Source organism: Oncorhynchus clarkii, chromosome 9 (genome assembly GCF_045791955.1).
Source record: "Oncorhynchus clarkii lewisi isolate Uvic-CL-2024 chromosome 9, UVic_Ocla_1.0, whole genome shotgun sequence".
NCBI classification, from domain to species: domain Eukaryota; kingdom Metazoa; phylum Chordata; class Actinopteri; order Salmoniformes; family Salmonidae; genus Oncorhynchus; species Oncorhynchus clarkii.
This window is the reverse complement of record NC_092155.1, coordinates 69,890,568-69,907,079: the sequence shown is the minus strand read 5'-3', so window position 1 is coordinate 69,907,079 and position 16,512 is coordinate 69,890,568. Positions and strand designations below refer to the sequence as shown.

At 44.6% G+C, this 16,512-nt stretch overlaps 1 protein-coding gene across 1 annotated transcript in view; it reads left to right on the top strand.

Moving 5' to 3' along the window:
* LOC139416866 (sodium channel protein type 8 subunit alpha-like) overlaps positions 1–16,512 on the top strand; it is an 81,640-nt gene that overhangs the window by 39,460 nt on the left and 25,668 nt on the right. Inside the window, exons 12-19 of the mRNA XM_071166012.1 lie at positions 155–290; positions 4,698–4,936; positions 8,376–8,549; positions 9,612–9,968; positions 10,267–10,740; positions 12,863–12,983; positions 14,141–14,295; positions 15,738–15,911. Coding sequence (XP_071022113.1) covers positions 155–290; positions 4,698–4,936; positions 8,376–8,549; positions 9,612–9,968; positions 10,267–10,740; positions 12,863–12,983; positions 14,141–14,295; positions 15,738–15,911 — 1,830 coding nt within the window. The remainder of the gene's footprint in view (positions 1–154; positions 291–4,697; positions 4,937–8,375; positions 8,550–9,611; positions 9,969–10,266; positions 10,741–12,862; positions 12,984–14,140; positions 14,296–15,737; positions 15,912–16,512) is intronic.

Below are 16,512 nucleotides of genomic sequence, written 5' to 3'. Positions count from 1 at the left end.
AATGTACCAACTTACAATTTATCCCACCATTCCTTCCAAACCAATCCAATCTTGTTACAAGTGCACTTCCCTCCCTGGCCAGCGATGGCGCTGTGTGGTGGTGTTCATGGTTTGACTACCATTAGTGCTTGATTCTTCTTCTTCCTCCTGGCAGCCCACTACTGAGGTTGAGGTGAAGAAGAAGCTGTCTGGTTCCCTGATGGTGTCTATGGACCAGCTCAATACCTCCTTCGGAAGGAAAGAGCGGACCAACAGTGTCATGAGCGTCATCACCAACACACTAGCGGAGGGTACTGCCTCTATACTTTACATCTCCCTACACTAACTATACATCTACCTACACTAACTATACATCTACCTACACTAACTATACATCTACCTACACTAACTATACATCTCCTTACACTAACTATACATCTACCTACACTAACTATACATCTACCTACACTAACTATACATCTACCTACACTAACTATACATCTACCTACACTAACTATACATCTACCTACACTAACTAACTATACATCTCCTTACACTAACTATACTTCACGTCACCCTACACTTTACATCTACCTACACTAACTTTACATCTCCTTACACTAACTATACATCTACCTACACTAACTATACATCTCCTTACACTAACTATACATCTCCTTACACTAACTATACATCTCCCTACACTAACTATACATCTACCTACACTAACTATACATCTCCCTACACTAACTATACATCTCCCTACACTAACTATACATCTCCTTATACTAACTATACATCTACCTACACTAACTATACATCTACCTACACTAACTATACATCTCCTTACACTAACTATACATCTCCTTACACTAACTTTACATCTCCTTACACTAACTATACATCTACCTACACTAACTATACATCTACCTACACTAACTATACATCTCCCTACACTAACTATACATCTCCTTACACTAACTATACATCTACCTACACTAACTATACATCTACCTACACTAACTATACATCTCCTTACACTAACTATACATCTCCTTACACTAACTTTACATCTCCTTACACTAACTATACATCTACCTACACTAACTATACATCTACCTACACTAACTATACATCTCCTTACACTAACTATACATCTCCCTACACTAACTATACATCTACCTACACTAACTATACATCTCCCTACACTAACTATACATCTCCCTACACTAACTATACATCTACCTACACTAATTATACATCTCCTTACACTAACTATACATCTCCCTACACTAACTATACATCTACCTACACTAACTATACATCTCCCTACACTAACTATACATCTCCCTACACTAACTATACATCTACCTACACTAATTAATTATACATCTCCTTACACTAACTATACATCTCCCTACACTAACTATACATCTACCTACACTAACTCTACATCTCCCTACACTAACTCTACATCTACCTACACTAACTATACATCTCCCTACACTAACTATACATCTCCTTACACTAACTATACTTCACGTCACCCTACACTTTACATCTACCTACACTAACTATACATCTCCCTACACTAACTATACATCTCCTTACACTAACTATACTTCACGTCACCCTACACTTTACATCTACCTACACTAACTTTACATCTCCCTACTCTAACTATGACTGTATTGTTCAGGGGTAGAACGACCTTGTCAGCTCGTGGATTTGATCTAGTAACCTTTCGGTTATTGGCCCAATGCGCTAGCCACTGGGCTACCTGCCTCCCCAACACTAACTATACTTTACATCTCCCTACACTAACTATACATCTCCTTACACTAACTATACATCTCCCTACACTAACTATACATCTCCTTACACTAACTATACATCTCCTTACACTAACTATGCATCTACCTACACTAACTATACATCTCCTTACACTAACTATACATCTCCCTACACTAACTATACATCTACCTACACTAACTATACATCTCCTTACACTAACTATACATCTCCTTACACTAACTATACATCTCCCTACACTAACTATACATCTCCCTACACTAACTATACATCTACCTACACTAACTATACATCTCCTTATACTAACTATACATCTACCTACACTAACTATACATCTACCTACACTAACTATACATCTCCTTACACTAACTATACATCTCCTTACACTAACTTTACATCTCCTTACACTAACTATACATCTACCTACACTAACTATACATCTACCTACACTAACTATACATCTCCCTACACTAACTATACATCTCCTTACACTAACTATACATCTACCTACACTAACTATACATCTACCTACACTAACTATACATCTACCTACACTAACTATACATCTCCCTACACTAACTATACATCTCCCTACACTAACTATACATCTCCTTATACTAACTATACATCTACCTACACTAACTATACATCTCCCTACACTAACTATACATCTCCCTACACTAACTATACATCTACCTACACTAACTATACATCTCCCTACACTAACTATACATCTCCCTACACTAACTATACATCTTCTTACACTAACTATACATCTCCTTACACTAACTATACATCTCCCTACACGTTCTAGTTATTTCCATGCTCTATTGTTTTCACCTGACAGTGTAAACCAAAAAGTTCCAAACCTGAGGCATATTTTTCTTAGTCTAAACCGACTCTTACCTTTGATGTCCTTGTTTTGGAGGAACAGTTATTTCTAGATCAGATCAGATTTTTATTGATAGACTTTCTTAGTACCCAAATGGGACTCACCTGAGGTGCCTTCCTCGCTCATTGGACGAACAGTTCTAAATCTCCTAGCTACACTGAATGTACAAAACATTAGGAACACCGTACTAATATTGAATTGCATCCCCTTTTGCCCTCAGAACAGCTTCAGTTCGTTGAGGCATGGACTCTAGAGTCAAGTAGAGGTCGACCGATTATGATTTTTCAACGCAGATACCGATACTGATTATTGGAGGACAAAAAAGCGATACCGATTAATCGGCCAATTTTTTTAAAGTGTATTTGTAATAATGACAATTACAACAATACTGAATGAACACTTAATTTAACTTAATATAATACCTGTGCTCGAACCAGGAACACAACGACAACAGCCATCCTTGAAGCAGCGTTACCCATGCAGAGCAAGGGGAACAACTACTCCAAGTCTCAGAGCGAGTGACGTTTGAAACGCTATTAGCTAGCCATTTCATATCACATCATTACACCAGCCTCATCTCGGGAGTTGATAGGCTTGAAGTCATAAACAGCTGCTGGCAAAACGGATGAAAGTGCTGTTTGAATGAATGCTTATGAGCCTGCTGCTGTCTACCATCGCTCAGTCAGACTGCTCTATCAAATCATAGACTTAATTATAACATAACACACAGAAATGCGAGCCTTAGGTCATTAATGTGGTCGAATCCGGAAACTATCATCTCGGTTCCGTATTTCAGTGAAATACGGAACCGTTCCGTATGGTATCTAACGGATGGCATCCATCAGTCTAAATATTCCTGTTACATTGCACAACCTTCGATGTTATGTCATAATTACATAATATTCTGGCAAATTAGTTCGCAATGAGCCAGGCAGCCCAAACTGTGCAAAAAACGCAAGAGAAGTGACACAATTTCACCTGGTTAATATTGCCTGCTAACCTGGATTTATTTTAGCTAAATATGCAGGTTTAAAAAATATATACTTCTGTGTATTGATTTTAAGAAAGGCATTGGTGTTTGTGGTTAGGTACACGTTGGAGCAACGACAGTCCTTTTTTGCGAATGCGCACTGCATTATATGCAATCCAGGGAACGCTAGATCAACTAGTAATATCATCAACCATGTGTAGTTATAACTAGTGATTATGATTGATTAAGTTTAATACTAGCTAGCAACTTACCTTGGCTTCTTACTGCATTCGCGTAACAGGCAGGAGAGTGCAATGAGAGGCAGGTGGTTAGAGCGTTGGACTAGTTAACCATATGGTTGCAAGATTGAATCCCTGAGCTGACAAGGTAAAAATCTGTCGTTCTGCCCCTGAACAGGCAGTTAACCCACTGTTCCTAGGCCGTCATTGAAATTAAAAATGTGTTCTTAACCGACTTGCCAAGTTAAATAAAGATTAAATAAAGGTGTAAAAAAAAAAAAATGGCAAAATCGGCATCCAAAATTACCAATTGTTATGAAAACTTGAAATCGGCCCTAATTTTATCTTGCCCATTCACCCTCAGAATGGCACACATACACAATCCATCTCTCAATTGTAACAATGCTTAAAAATCCTTCTTTAACAGGTGACATCAATAAGGAATCATAGCTTTCACCTGGAATTGCCTGGTCAGTTTGGAAAGAGCAGGTGTTCCTAATGTTTTGTACACTCTGTGTATATATTGTCATTCTTGTACTGACAGATACTTCATTACTAACCCTAACCCTAACATATGTCACATATACAGAACGTATTATTTTGTAACATTTATCAATAGCAGACCTTAATTCAAATACTATTTGCTTTATTTCAAATTCTTTAAGCATTTCCTTTAGCCTGCCTGGAGTGGCACTTTGGCGGGGCCAAGATGGCGGGGACAGGGTTTGCACTGTTGGGGACTTTTCTATTGTTTCGATTTTTGATATATTCCTTTCTTTGCGGGTCTCTTAAATACTTTTCTCAGAACTGGAGGAGTCTCAGCGTAGTTGTCCACCGTGGTGGTATAAGTTCTCCAACATGGTCCTCATCTGGGAGTGTTGTCCCATCTGGTTGAAGATCAAGGAGATCGTCAACCTGATCGTCATGGACCCCTTCGTGGACCTGGCCATCACTGTCTGCATCGTCCTCAACACCCTGTTCATGGCCATGGAGCACTATCCCATGACCCCGCACTTTGAGGAGGTGCTGTTCGTGGGAAACTTGGTGAGGATTTCACTATCTCTTTTTTGTGTGGTATTACTGCAATTGATTTATTTTACAGCCATTTTAAGCTGGTACTTAAAGGGCACTTTACCACTTTTTAACCTTAGAAGTGGTGTAGTGCCCCTTTAATGGGTACTTTGAGCTGGTACTAACCTGGTATTTGTATAGTATTAAAACCCTTTCCTGCAGTCAAATTACAAGGGTCCTCATGGGCAGAATTGTATTAATAATCATAATCATAATCATAATTAATCAAAAAAATAATAATTAAAGGCCGAAAATCTGGTGTTTCTATGTCAAACCATTTTGTTATATTTTAGTCTTCATTGATGTATCTAAAGTGTAATATTGGGTTGCAAACTGAAACATTTTATACTTTTCAACTCTATATCTGACATGGTACAAGTGTGTTCTTTTTTTTAAAGCCATAACCAAGTGTGTGAGGTGTATACTTTTATTTCAAAGTAGATTTGTTTAAGACTACCAAGAAACACTCTGTGTGACCCTGATTTAGCCCACTGCAGTAAAAGGTTAACTAAGAAAGTATATGGAAGCGTTAGACATTTTCTATTATTGACCTCAAATAATTCAACACAATGAATAGGACAGTAAGTAGAGGCCAGGGAACAGGAAAGACTGTAGTAGAGTATGTGCCAAATTGGTAGTGGGACAGATACACTACATGATCAAAAGTATGTGACACCTGCTTGTCGAACATCATTCTAAAATCATGGGCATTAATATGGAGTTGTTCCCCTCTTTGCTGCTATAACAGCCTCCACTCTTCTGGTAAGGCTTTACACTAGAGGTTGGATCATTGCAGCGGGGACTTGATTCCATTCAGCCACAAGAACATTAGTGAGGTCAGGCACAGATGTTGGGTGTTAGAACTGGCTCGCAGTCGTCGGTCCAATTCATCCCAAAGGTGTTCGATGGAGTTGAGGTCAAACCATTTCAGTATACGCCTTGCTTTGTGCACAGGGCATTTGTCATGCTGAAACAGGGAAGGGCAAAGTTGGAAGCACAGAATTGTCTAGAATGTCATTGTATGATGTAGTGTTAAGATTTCCGTTCACTGGAACTAAGAAAAACAACCAGAGACCATTATTCCTCCTCCGCCAAACTTTACAGTTGGCCCTATGCATTTGGACAGGTAGTGTTCTCCTTTCATCCGCCAAACCCAGATTTGTCCGTAGGACTGCCAGAAGGTGAAGGGTGATTCATCACTCCAAAGAACGCGTTTCCACTGCTCCAGAGTCCAATGGCGTCGAGCTTTACACCACTCCAGCCGACGCTTGGCAATGCACATGGTGATCTTAGGCTTGTGTGCGGCTTCTTTGCCATGGAAACCCATTTCCTGTAGCTCCTAACGAACAGTTATTGTGCTGACGTTGCTTCGAGAGGCAGTTTGGACCTCGGTAGTGAGTGATAGACCCGAGGATAGGCGATTTAGAGCGAGGCGATCCCGTTCTGTGAGCTTGTGCGGCCTACCACTCCGCGGTTAAGCTGTTGTTGCTCCTAGACGTTTCCACTTCACAATAACAGCACTTACTTACAGTTTACTGGGGCAGCCCTAGCAGGGCAGAAATTTGACGAACTGACTTATTGGATAGGTGACATCCTATGACGGTGCTACGTTGAAAGTCAACGAGCTCTTCAGTATAGGCCATTCTACTGCTTATGTTTGTCTATGGAGATGGCATGGCTGTGTGCTCAATGTAATACACCTGTCAGGGGTGTCCACATGTGTGTATGGCCTAACCGCTAGCTAGAACATCCCAGGACAATCTCTATCTCTCTCTCTCTCCAGTAGTTGTACCCTCATTCCATATCTTCTCTCCTCTCCCCTCTGTCTGTACACTTCTCTTCCCTTCTCTCCTCTCTTCCCTCCCTCCTTACATTTGTCATTTTAGTCATTTAGCAGGCACTCTTATCCAGAGTGACTTACAGTAGTGAGAGCATACATTTTCATACTTTTTTGTACTGGTCCCATGTGGGAGTCGAACCCACAACCCTGGCGTTGCAAGCTCCATGCTCTACCCCCCATTTCTTACATGGGACTGGTCTGGTCTGTAGAGGGGCGTCTCTCTCCCTCTCTCCCTTTTTCTCCCCCTCTTTCTCCATCTCTGTTTCACTCTCCCTGCGGTCTCTGTGCTGGTGGGAGGCCTACATTAATATTGTATGCTGCCTGATCGATTAGCTTCTCTAAAATGGGGCCCGAATCACTGCTCTCTTCCCAAACCTTTTACCATTAGCATTTCTACAGAAACGGTGTCTAGTTCTTGAGCAGCACATTTCATCATATTCTACTAGCATGTTAGCATGGATAGCTTGCTTATTTGCTTAGGCCTACCAGCTAAAGCTAATAGCTAATACTGTTAGCATGGATAGTTTGCTTTTTTGCTTAGATCTACTACCTAATGCTAGCTAAAGCTAATAGCTAATACTGTTCGCATGGATAGCACAGCAGTATAAGACAGTCACTCTGTGGTAAGGGTATGATATTTATAACAGCGGTTTGATCAATAATAGCAGCCAAAAAACGTATCACTTTCATTCAATTGTGAGAAACAGATATACTCTTCACAGCCTGATGAAGATAACATGCAATATGTCACTTACTATCTGATTTGATTAGAGCAGTGTGTGTATGTGTGAAATAGCAGTTAAAAACGGTGTATTATAGGGTTGGGAATTGCCAGGGACCTCACGATACTGTATTATCATGATACTTAGATGCCGATACGATATGTATTACGATTCCCACGATTCTATATGTATTGTGATTTGATGTTCCAACCTTATTGCTCACTATATGTCTGCTGCAAAGGGGCAAGAGAGAGCCATAAGAAAACAAGTTTTGATCAGTCATGGAAATTAAAGTGCTGAAAACAAATTGGCTCCCTATTTAAAAAGAAGATGGAGAACAAGCTATGAAGGAAAAATCCTGGAGTTTTGGTGCAGGTACAGCCAACTAGCACAGATACAGCCCCGTGCCTGGCCACGCCTTGATCTATGGACACCTCCGTGATTAACTACGACCTTCAATCATTCATTACACTCAGATTAACTATGACCTTCAATCATTCCTTAGAATCAGATGAACTATGACCTTCAGCCATTTATTAGAATCAGATTAGCAGAACACAGAGGTGTCACAATATCCTTACTGACTTCAGAGCAGCTGTGAGATTTGGAAAGACAAAATGTCACTGTCGTGGGGGGCTAGTTTTGCACATTTTCCCAGTCTGAAAAGTACTAGCCTCTGGATAGCTGTCCACCTTAATTTCGATGTAAAATAGTGCTCACTGCACCCTTTTTGAATAATTACAATACGAGTTCGTACAGTACATCTGACCTCTGCTTGTCCCTGTGACAAGGTAAAGGTTCTAGTAGCAGTTACTCTACCTGACCTCTGACCTCTATCTGTCCCTGCCAGGTGTTCACAGGGATCTTTGCTGTGGAGATGTTTGCCAAGTTGGTTGCCATGGATCCCTACTACTACTTCCAGGAGGGGTGGAACTGCTTCGATGGCTTCATTGTGACTCTGTCCTTAGTGGAGCTGGCACTGGCTGACGTGGAGGGGCTGTCCGTGCTCAGATCATTCCGATTGGTAGACTCTTTTTGAGCCCTGTCCTCCCCTGTTTGTTGTGTATTCAAATGATGTTAAATACACAGTGTGCATTGATTCAGTTACTGAATGATTACATGGTTATTGCTCAGCTACAGTACTGTCTCTATTATAGTGATACATTTACTATGTGAAAAATCACTTATATACTGCCTTACTAGTCTATGTAAAGCTACTTTTCAACACATATGTATGGTCTTAATTGGAGCCAGTTTTCTACAGCAGGAAAATAAATCTGCAGTAACAGGAAATGTGGATTATAATTCATGGATATTTTTGTATGGGTTGATACATTTTTAGTCAGGGCAAATAAAGTCTGAAATTTCAAAGTGGTCTAAGGCACAGCTGTGCCTCTAGAGATTCTGAGTTCGAGTCCAGGCTCTGTCGCAGCTGGACGTTTTTGGGAGGCCCATGGGACGGTGCACAATTGGCCCAGCGTCGTCCAGGTTAGGGGAGGGTTTGGCCGGCAGGGATGTTATTATCCCATCGCGCACTAGCAACTCCTGAGGCTGGCAGGGTGCAGTGCACGCTGACATGGTCGCCAGATGCACAGTGTTTCCTCCGACACATTGGTGCGGCTGGCTTCCAGGTTAAGTGGGCATTGTGTCAAGAAGCAGTGCGTCTTGGTTGGGTTGTGTTTCAGAGGACACGCTCTCGACCTTCGCTTCTCCCAAGTTTGTACGGGAGTTGCAGCAATGAGACAAGACTGTAACTACCAATTGGATACCACGAAATTGGGGAGAAAAACGGGTAAAAGTAACAAAAAACACAATTTAAAAATAATAATAACTAAGATACACTACAAGTTTGCAATTCCTGCTGTGCAGGAAACTTGTCAGAAACAAAAGAGTGATCGAATTCTGTGTAACTGCTACTTCTACCTCTATAGCAATTACCATGCCAATACCCCAAGAGCCATTGCTGCTACAGGGCTATTGATCACTCAACCCTCTGCTGATAATATGCATTTTCCTCTCTCCCTTCTTCTGTCATTGTCACATCTTCTCTTTGTCCCTCTCTTCCTCCACCTCTCTCCCCACTCAGCTGAGAGTGTTTAAACTGGCCAAGTCATGGCCCACACTCAACATGCTGATTAAGATTATCGGTAACTCTGTGGGCGCCCTGGGAAACCTGACCCTTGTCTTAGCTCTCATCGTCTTCATCTTTGCCGTGGTCGGCATGCAGCTGTTCGGCAAGAACTACAAGGACTGTGTGTGTAAGATCGCCCTGGACTGTGAGCTGCCCCGCTGGCACATGCACGACTTCTTCCACTCGTTCCTGATGGTGTTCCGGGTGCTGTGCGGGGAGTGGATCGAGACCATGTGGGACTGTATGGAGGTGGCTGGCCAGGGCATGTGTCTCATCGTCTTCATGATGGTCATGGTCATCGGGAACTTGGTGGTAAGTGTCCCCAGAGTGTATGGTTGGGATGGGGAATGTTAGCCTTCCCGACGGACGGTTTTCAAACCCCAGTCTCCATGGCGAGGGCAGTGACTGTAACCGCTGGCCCAAGAAACGTAAGTCTCTGGGGAGAGCAGTTTGCTGTCTTATGAACGCCATATTAGTTGCACTACCCCCACCGAACAAGAGAGCGTGTCCCAAGCTACACATACCAGGTCGCGTTTGTACACACATCTCTGTTGGCCATATCAGATCCACTCTCACGTCTGACCCAGTGTGTCTCCTCTCCTCCCCACAGGTGTTGAACCTTTTCCTTGCCTTGCTGCTGTCCTCGTTCAGCGCAGACAATTTAGCCGCAACAGATGACGACGGAGAAATGAACAACCTTCAGATCTCCGTCATCCGTATCAAGAAGGGCATCGCCTGGTTCAAGATCAAGCTGGCAGAGTTGGTGCTCAGCTTGACCAAGAAGCCTCCGGTGGAGGATGAACAGAAAACCGTAGACGACATGTACGACAAGAAACTGAACTGTATCGCCAACCAGAGTGGTGTGGATATCAACCGTGACCTGGACTACACCAAGAATGGTAACGGCACCACTAGTGGTATGGGAAGCAGCTTCGGGAGGTACTTGATCGACGAGGACCACATGTCGTTCATCCACAACCCTAACCTGACCGTGTGCGTTCCTATCGCGGTCGGAGAGTCCGACTTCGAAAACCTCAACACCGAGGAATTCAGCAGCGAGTCGGAGAACGAGAACAGCAAAGATGTGAGTGAACAGATTTAGTTAGCCACATTTTGAGTGATAATGTAGTGTATATGTTGTCATGACAACATGACAAATCAACAGGGCTCTGATGTAAAGTAGTGCCCTATAAGGAATAGTGGACTACTTTACAGTTTATCTCTTGTTAATTATGTTGTAGTAATATTTTGGTAATGTTGCAGGAGGTAATGTTAGGGTTATGTTGTAGTAATGTTATGGTAATGTAGGAGGTAATGTCGGGGTTATGTTATATTAATGTTTTGGTAATGTTTCAGGAGGTAATGTTAGGGGTATGGTGTAGCAATGATGTGGTAATGTTGTGAGAGGTAACGTTGTGGTTATGTTGTAGCAATGTTGTGGTAATGTCACAGGATGTAATGCTGAGTTATGTTGTAGTAATGTTGCAGTAATGTTGTAGGAGGTAATGTTGGGATTATGGTGTAGTGATGTTTTGGTAATGTTGCAGGAGTTAATGTTGGGGTTATGGTGTAGTGATATTTTGGTAATGTTGCAGGAGTTAATGTTAGGGTTATGGTGTAGGGATGTTTTGGTAATGTTGCAGGAGTTAATGTTGGGGTTATGGTGTATTAATTTGCGGTAATGTTGCTGGAGGTAATGTTGGGGTTATGGTGTAGGGATGTTTTGATAATGTTGCAGGAGTTAATGTTAGGGTTATGGTGTAGGGATGTTTTGATAATGTTGCTGGAGGTAATGTTGGGGTTATGGTGTAGGGATGTTTTGATAATGTTGCAGGAGTTAATGTTGGGGTTATGGTGTAGGGATGTTTTGATAATGTTGCTGGAGGTAATGTTGGGGTTATGGTGTAGGGATGTTTTGATAATGTTGCAGGAGTTAATGTTAGGGTTATGTTGTAATAATGTTTTGGAATGATGTTGTATTTTTACACAGGGTAAGTAATGCTGTGGTTAATCTGTAGTTATGTTGTGGTAATGTTGTAATAATGTTGCAGTAATGTGGTCTGGGGATAATGTTGTAGTAGACAAATGTTGTAGTTATGTTGTAGTAATGTTTCAGTTTTGTTTGGTAGTTTTGTGCTTATGTTTTAGTAATGTTGCGGTAATGTTGTGGTACTGTTGTGGTAATGTTATTGCAATGTTGTGGTCATGTTGTGGTAATGGTGTAGTAATGTTGTGGTAATGTTGTGGAAGTGTTGTGGTAATGCTTTACTCCATGGTTGTTATTGTTGTTGTGGCCTCCTGGCTGTAAAGTATGGGTATGGTCACCAATGTAACAATAGTTTCATGTCCAAAGCTCTGATGTAATTCCATTACTCAATAGTACACTCATATACAGTTGAATTGGGAAGTTTACGTACACTTAGGTTGAAGTCATTAAAACTAGTTTTTCAACCACTCCACACATTTCTTGTTAACAAACTATAGTTTTGGCAAGTCGGTTAGGCCATCTACTTTGTGCACGACACAAGTAATTTTTCCAACAATTGTTTGCAGACAGATTATTTCACGTATAATTCACTGTATCACAATTCGAGTGGGTCAGAAGTTTACTTACACTAAGTTGACTGTGCCTTTAAACAGCTTGAAAAATTCTAGAAAATGATGTCATGGCTTTAGAAGCTTCTTATGGGCTAATTGACATAATTTGAGTCAATTGGAGGTGTACCTGTGGATGTATTTCAAGTCCTACCTTCAAACTCAGTGCCTCTTTGCCTTACATCATGGGAAAATCTAAAGAAATCCGCCAAGACCTCTGTCTCTCCCTCTCTCTCTCTGTCTGTATATGTGTGTCTCTCTGTCTCTCCGTCTCTCCCTCTCTCTCTGTGTCTGTCTGTATATGTGTGTCTCTCTATCTCTCCCTCTCTCTCTCTGTCTGTCTGAATCTGTGTGTCTCTGTCTCTCTCTGTGTCTGTCTGAATCTGTGTGTCTCTGTCTCTCTCTGTGTCTGTCTGAATCTGTGTGTCTCTGTCTCTCTCTGTGTCTGTCTGAATCTGTGTGTCTCTGTCTCTCTCTGTGTCTGTCTGAATCTGTGTGTCTCTGTCTCTCTCTGTGTCTGTCTGAATCTGTGTGTCTCTGTCTCTCTCTGTGTCTGTCTGAATCTGTGTGTCTCTGTCTCTCTCTGCATCTGTCTGTATCTGTGTGTGTAGCTGGATGACACCAGCTCATCAGAGGGCAGCACCATAGACATCAAGCCTGATGTGGAGGTGGAGGCGGTGGTGGTGGAGGCTGAAGAAGTGTACTTAGACCCAGAAAACTGTTGGACACCTGGTAGGACTGCACCCTGTCCCTCCCTGCCTCTCCCTTCCCTGCCCCGCCCTGAACCACCACGGCCTGACGCTCCCGCCCTCTACTGCCCTCCCCCACCTTTCCTGCCCCGCCCTGAACCACCACGGCCTGACGCTCCCGCCCTCTACTGCCCTCCCCCACCTTTCCTGCCCCGCCCTGAACCACCACGGCCTGACGCTCCCGCCCTCTACTGCCCTCCCCCACCTTCCCTGCCCCGCCCTGAACCACCACGGCCTGACGCTCCCGCCCTCTACTGCCCTCCCCCACCTTTCCTGCCCCGCCCTGAACCACCACGGCCTGACGCTCCCGCCCTCTACTGCCCTCCCCCACCTTCCCTGCCCTGCCCCGCCCTGAACCACCACGGCCTGACGCTCCCGCCCTCTACTGCCCTCCCCCACCTTTCCTGCCCCGCCCTGAACCACCACGGCCTGACGCTCCCGCCCTCTACTGCCCTCCCCCACCTTTCCTGCCCCGCCCTGAACCACCACGGCCTGACACTCCCGCCCTCTACTGCCCTCACCCACCTTCCCTGCCCCGCCCTGAACCACAACGGCCTGACGCCCTCGCCCTCTACTGCCCTCCCCCACCTTCCCTGCCCTGCCCCGCTCTGAACCACCACGGCCTGACGCTCCCGCCCTCTACTGCCCTCCCCTACCTTCCCTGCCCCGCCCTGAACCACCACGGCCTGACGCTCCCGCCCTCTACTGCCCTCCCCCACCTTTCCTGCCCCGCCCTGAACCACCACGACCTGACACTCCCGCCCTCTAATGCCCTCCCCCACCTTCCCTGCCCCGCCCTGAACCACCACGGCCTGACGCTCCCGCCCTCTACTGCCCTCCCCCACCTTCCCTGCCCCGCCCTGAACCACCACGGCCTGACGCTCCCGCCCTCTACTGCCCTCCCCCACCTTTCCTGCCCCGCCCTGAACCACCACGGCCTGACGCTCCCGCCCTACACTGCCCTCCCCCACCTTTCCTGCCCCGCCCTGAACCACCACGGCCTGACGCTCCTGCCCTCTACTGCCCTCCCCCACCTTCCCTTGCATGTCAGTTGCCCAATGTGTAATCCCTACAAGGTATTTAAATCACAAGCAAATGACTGAGGTATCGTATTATGTGTGCCTGTCCCCTTCTATACAGAGTGTATTATCAAGTATCCTTGCTGCGATGTGCCCATCACTCACGGGTGGGGAAAATATTGGTGGTTCCTGAGAAAGACATGCTATCTTATTGTGGAGCATAACTGGTTCGAAACCGTCATTATCTTTATGATCCTACTCAGTAGTGGGGCCCTGGTAAGTCACAGTGTGGAATGTTAACACACACACACACACACACACACACACACACACACACACACACACACACACACACACACGCACAGCTACGACCAGTGTGTGAGTGGAGAAGGTTGTCTTTTTAAGGGCTGTCTCTCTCTACCTAGAACAAGACATGGAGTGGTACAGTCACCAGGCCCAGTCTCTGAAGAGGGGGGGGGGGGGGGGGGGGGGGGGGGGGCAGGCAGGAGCATCACAGCCAGTCACTGTACTAAGGAGGGTGGGGGGAGGGGCCAGGCAGGAGCATCACAGCCTGTCACTGTACTAAGGAGAGTTGGGGGAGGGGCCATATAGGAGCATCACAGCCTGTCACTGTACTAAAGAGGGTTGGGGGAGGGGCCAGATAGGAGCGTCACCGCCAGTCACTGTACTAAGGAGGGTTGGGGGAGGGGCCAGGCAGGAGCGTCACAGCCAAAAACTGTACTAAGAAGGGTTGGGGGAGGGGCCAGGCAGGAGCATCACAGCCAGTCACTGTACTAAGGAGGGTGGGGGAGGGGCCAGGCAGGAGCATCATAGCCAGTCACTGTACTAAAGAGGGTTGGGGGAGGGGCCAGGCAGGAGCATCACAGCCAGTCACTGTACTAAGGAGGGTGAGGGTTGGGGGAGGGGCAAGGCAGGAGCATCACAGCCTGTCACTGTACTAAGGAGGGTTGGGGGAGGGGCAAGGCAGGAGCATCACAGCCTGTCACTGTACTAAGGAGGGTGGGGGGAGGGGCCAGGCAGGAGCATCACAGCCAGTCACTGTACTAAGGAGGGTGAGGGTTGGGGGAGGGGCAAGGCAGGAGCATCACAGCCTGTCACTGTACTAAGGAGGGTTGGGGGAGGGGCAAGGCAGGAGCATCACAGCCTGTCACTGTACTAAGGAGGGTTGGGGGAGGGGCCAGGCAGGAGCATCAAAGGCAGTCTATTGCCTTTTTGGTCAAAAGTAGTGCACTTCATACAGAATATGGTGCCATTTGAGACACTTGAGCTTGACTCTCTCTGTGATTAATCAACTGTACCATTCACCAGAGAGGGGATCTAATAGACTGTACCATTTACCTGATAAGAATCTATTTCTGTTGTCCTCAGACGTGAAGTCATATGAGCAGGGAGGGAATAGTGCAATCAATGCTCCATGCTTTTAATTAACAATGTTCGTTTTCAGTAATGATTTAGCAACAGTACCGTTGTTGTATACATTTCCAATACCTTTAATGTAAATCGTCTGTTAACTTTATTGTGTTTCTTACCCTCAACGTTTGTTGATGTATTCATTGTTGTACTTACATGGCTGAGGTAACTCTAGGCTATGTGTTTTAGATTTGTCAAATAAAATCAATCAATCAAACAATTATTCACTGAGCATGTTATTCCACCCCCCAGCTAGAGCTAACCATGTGTGTGCTTCCACACACCAGGCTTTTGAGGATGTGTACATCCAGCAGAGGAAGACTATCAGGACCATCTTGGAATATGCCGACAGTGTGTTCACCTACATCTTCATCCTGGAGATGCTGCTCAAGTGGGTCGCTTACGGATTCCACAAGTACTTCACCAACGCCTGGTGCTGGCTTGACTTCTTCATCGTCGATGTAAGTAGCGTTTACGGTAGATTTGGTAGCCATTTTTGGAAGCCAGGATAGGAAGCTAGGGCCATAGAAATAGAATTCCTAGAATGGGTATTTTTCCTTATTCAAGTCAATTATATTTATATGGCCCTTCAACCACACCCTGTTGAAGCAACATATTTCACTGTGTACAGTCTGTATAAAGCACATAAACACTGCCTGCCATGTAGAGATAAGGGGATAAAAACCACACCCTGTTGAAGCAACATATTTCACTGTGTACAGTCTGTATAAAGCACATAAACACTGCCTGCCATGTAGAGATAAGGGGATAAAAACCACACCCTGTTGAAGCAACATATTTCACTGTGTACAGTCTGTATAAAGCACATAAACACTGCCTGCCATGTAGAGATAAGGTGATTAAAAACACACATGTTGATGTAAAACAGGCCCTGTATAGTCCATATAACACACTATAGGGCCTAAGGTAGGCTTTCAGTCACACAGTGTCACGTTATTGTTTCTAGAGGTATTCTGTACAGTGATCCCTAACATAGGCTATAGACTGACAGAGTGTGGTAGGGTTGGGAGGAGAGGATAGATAGAATAGGATATGAACAGT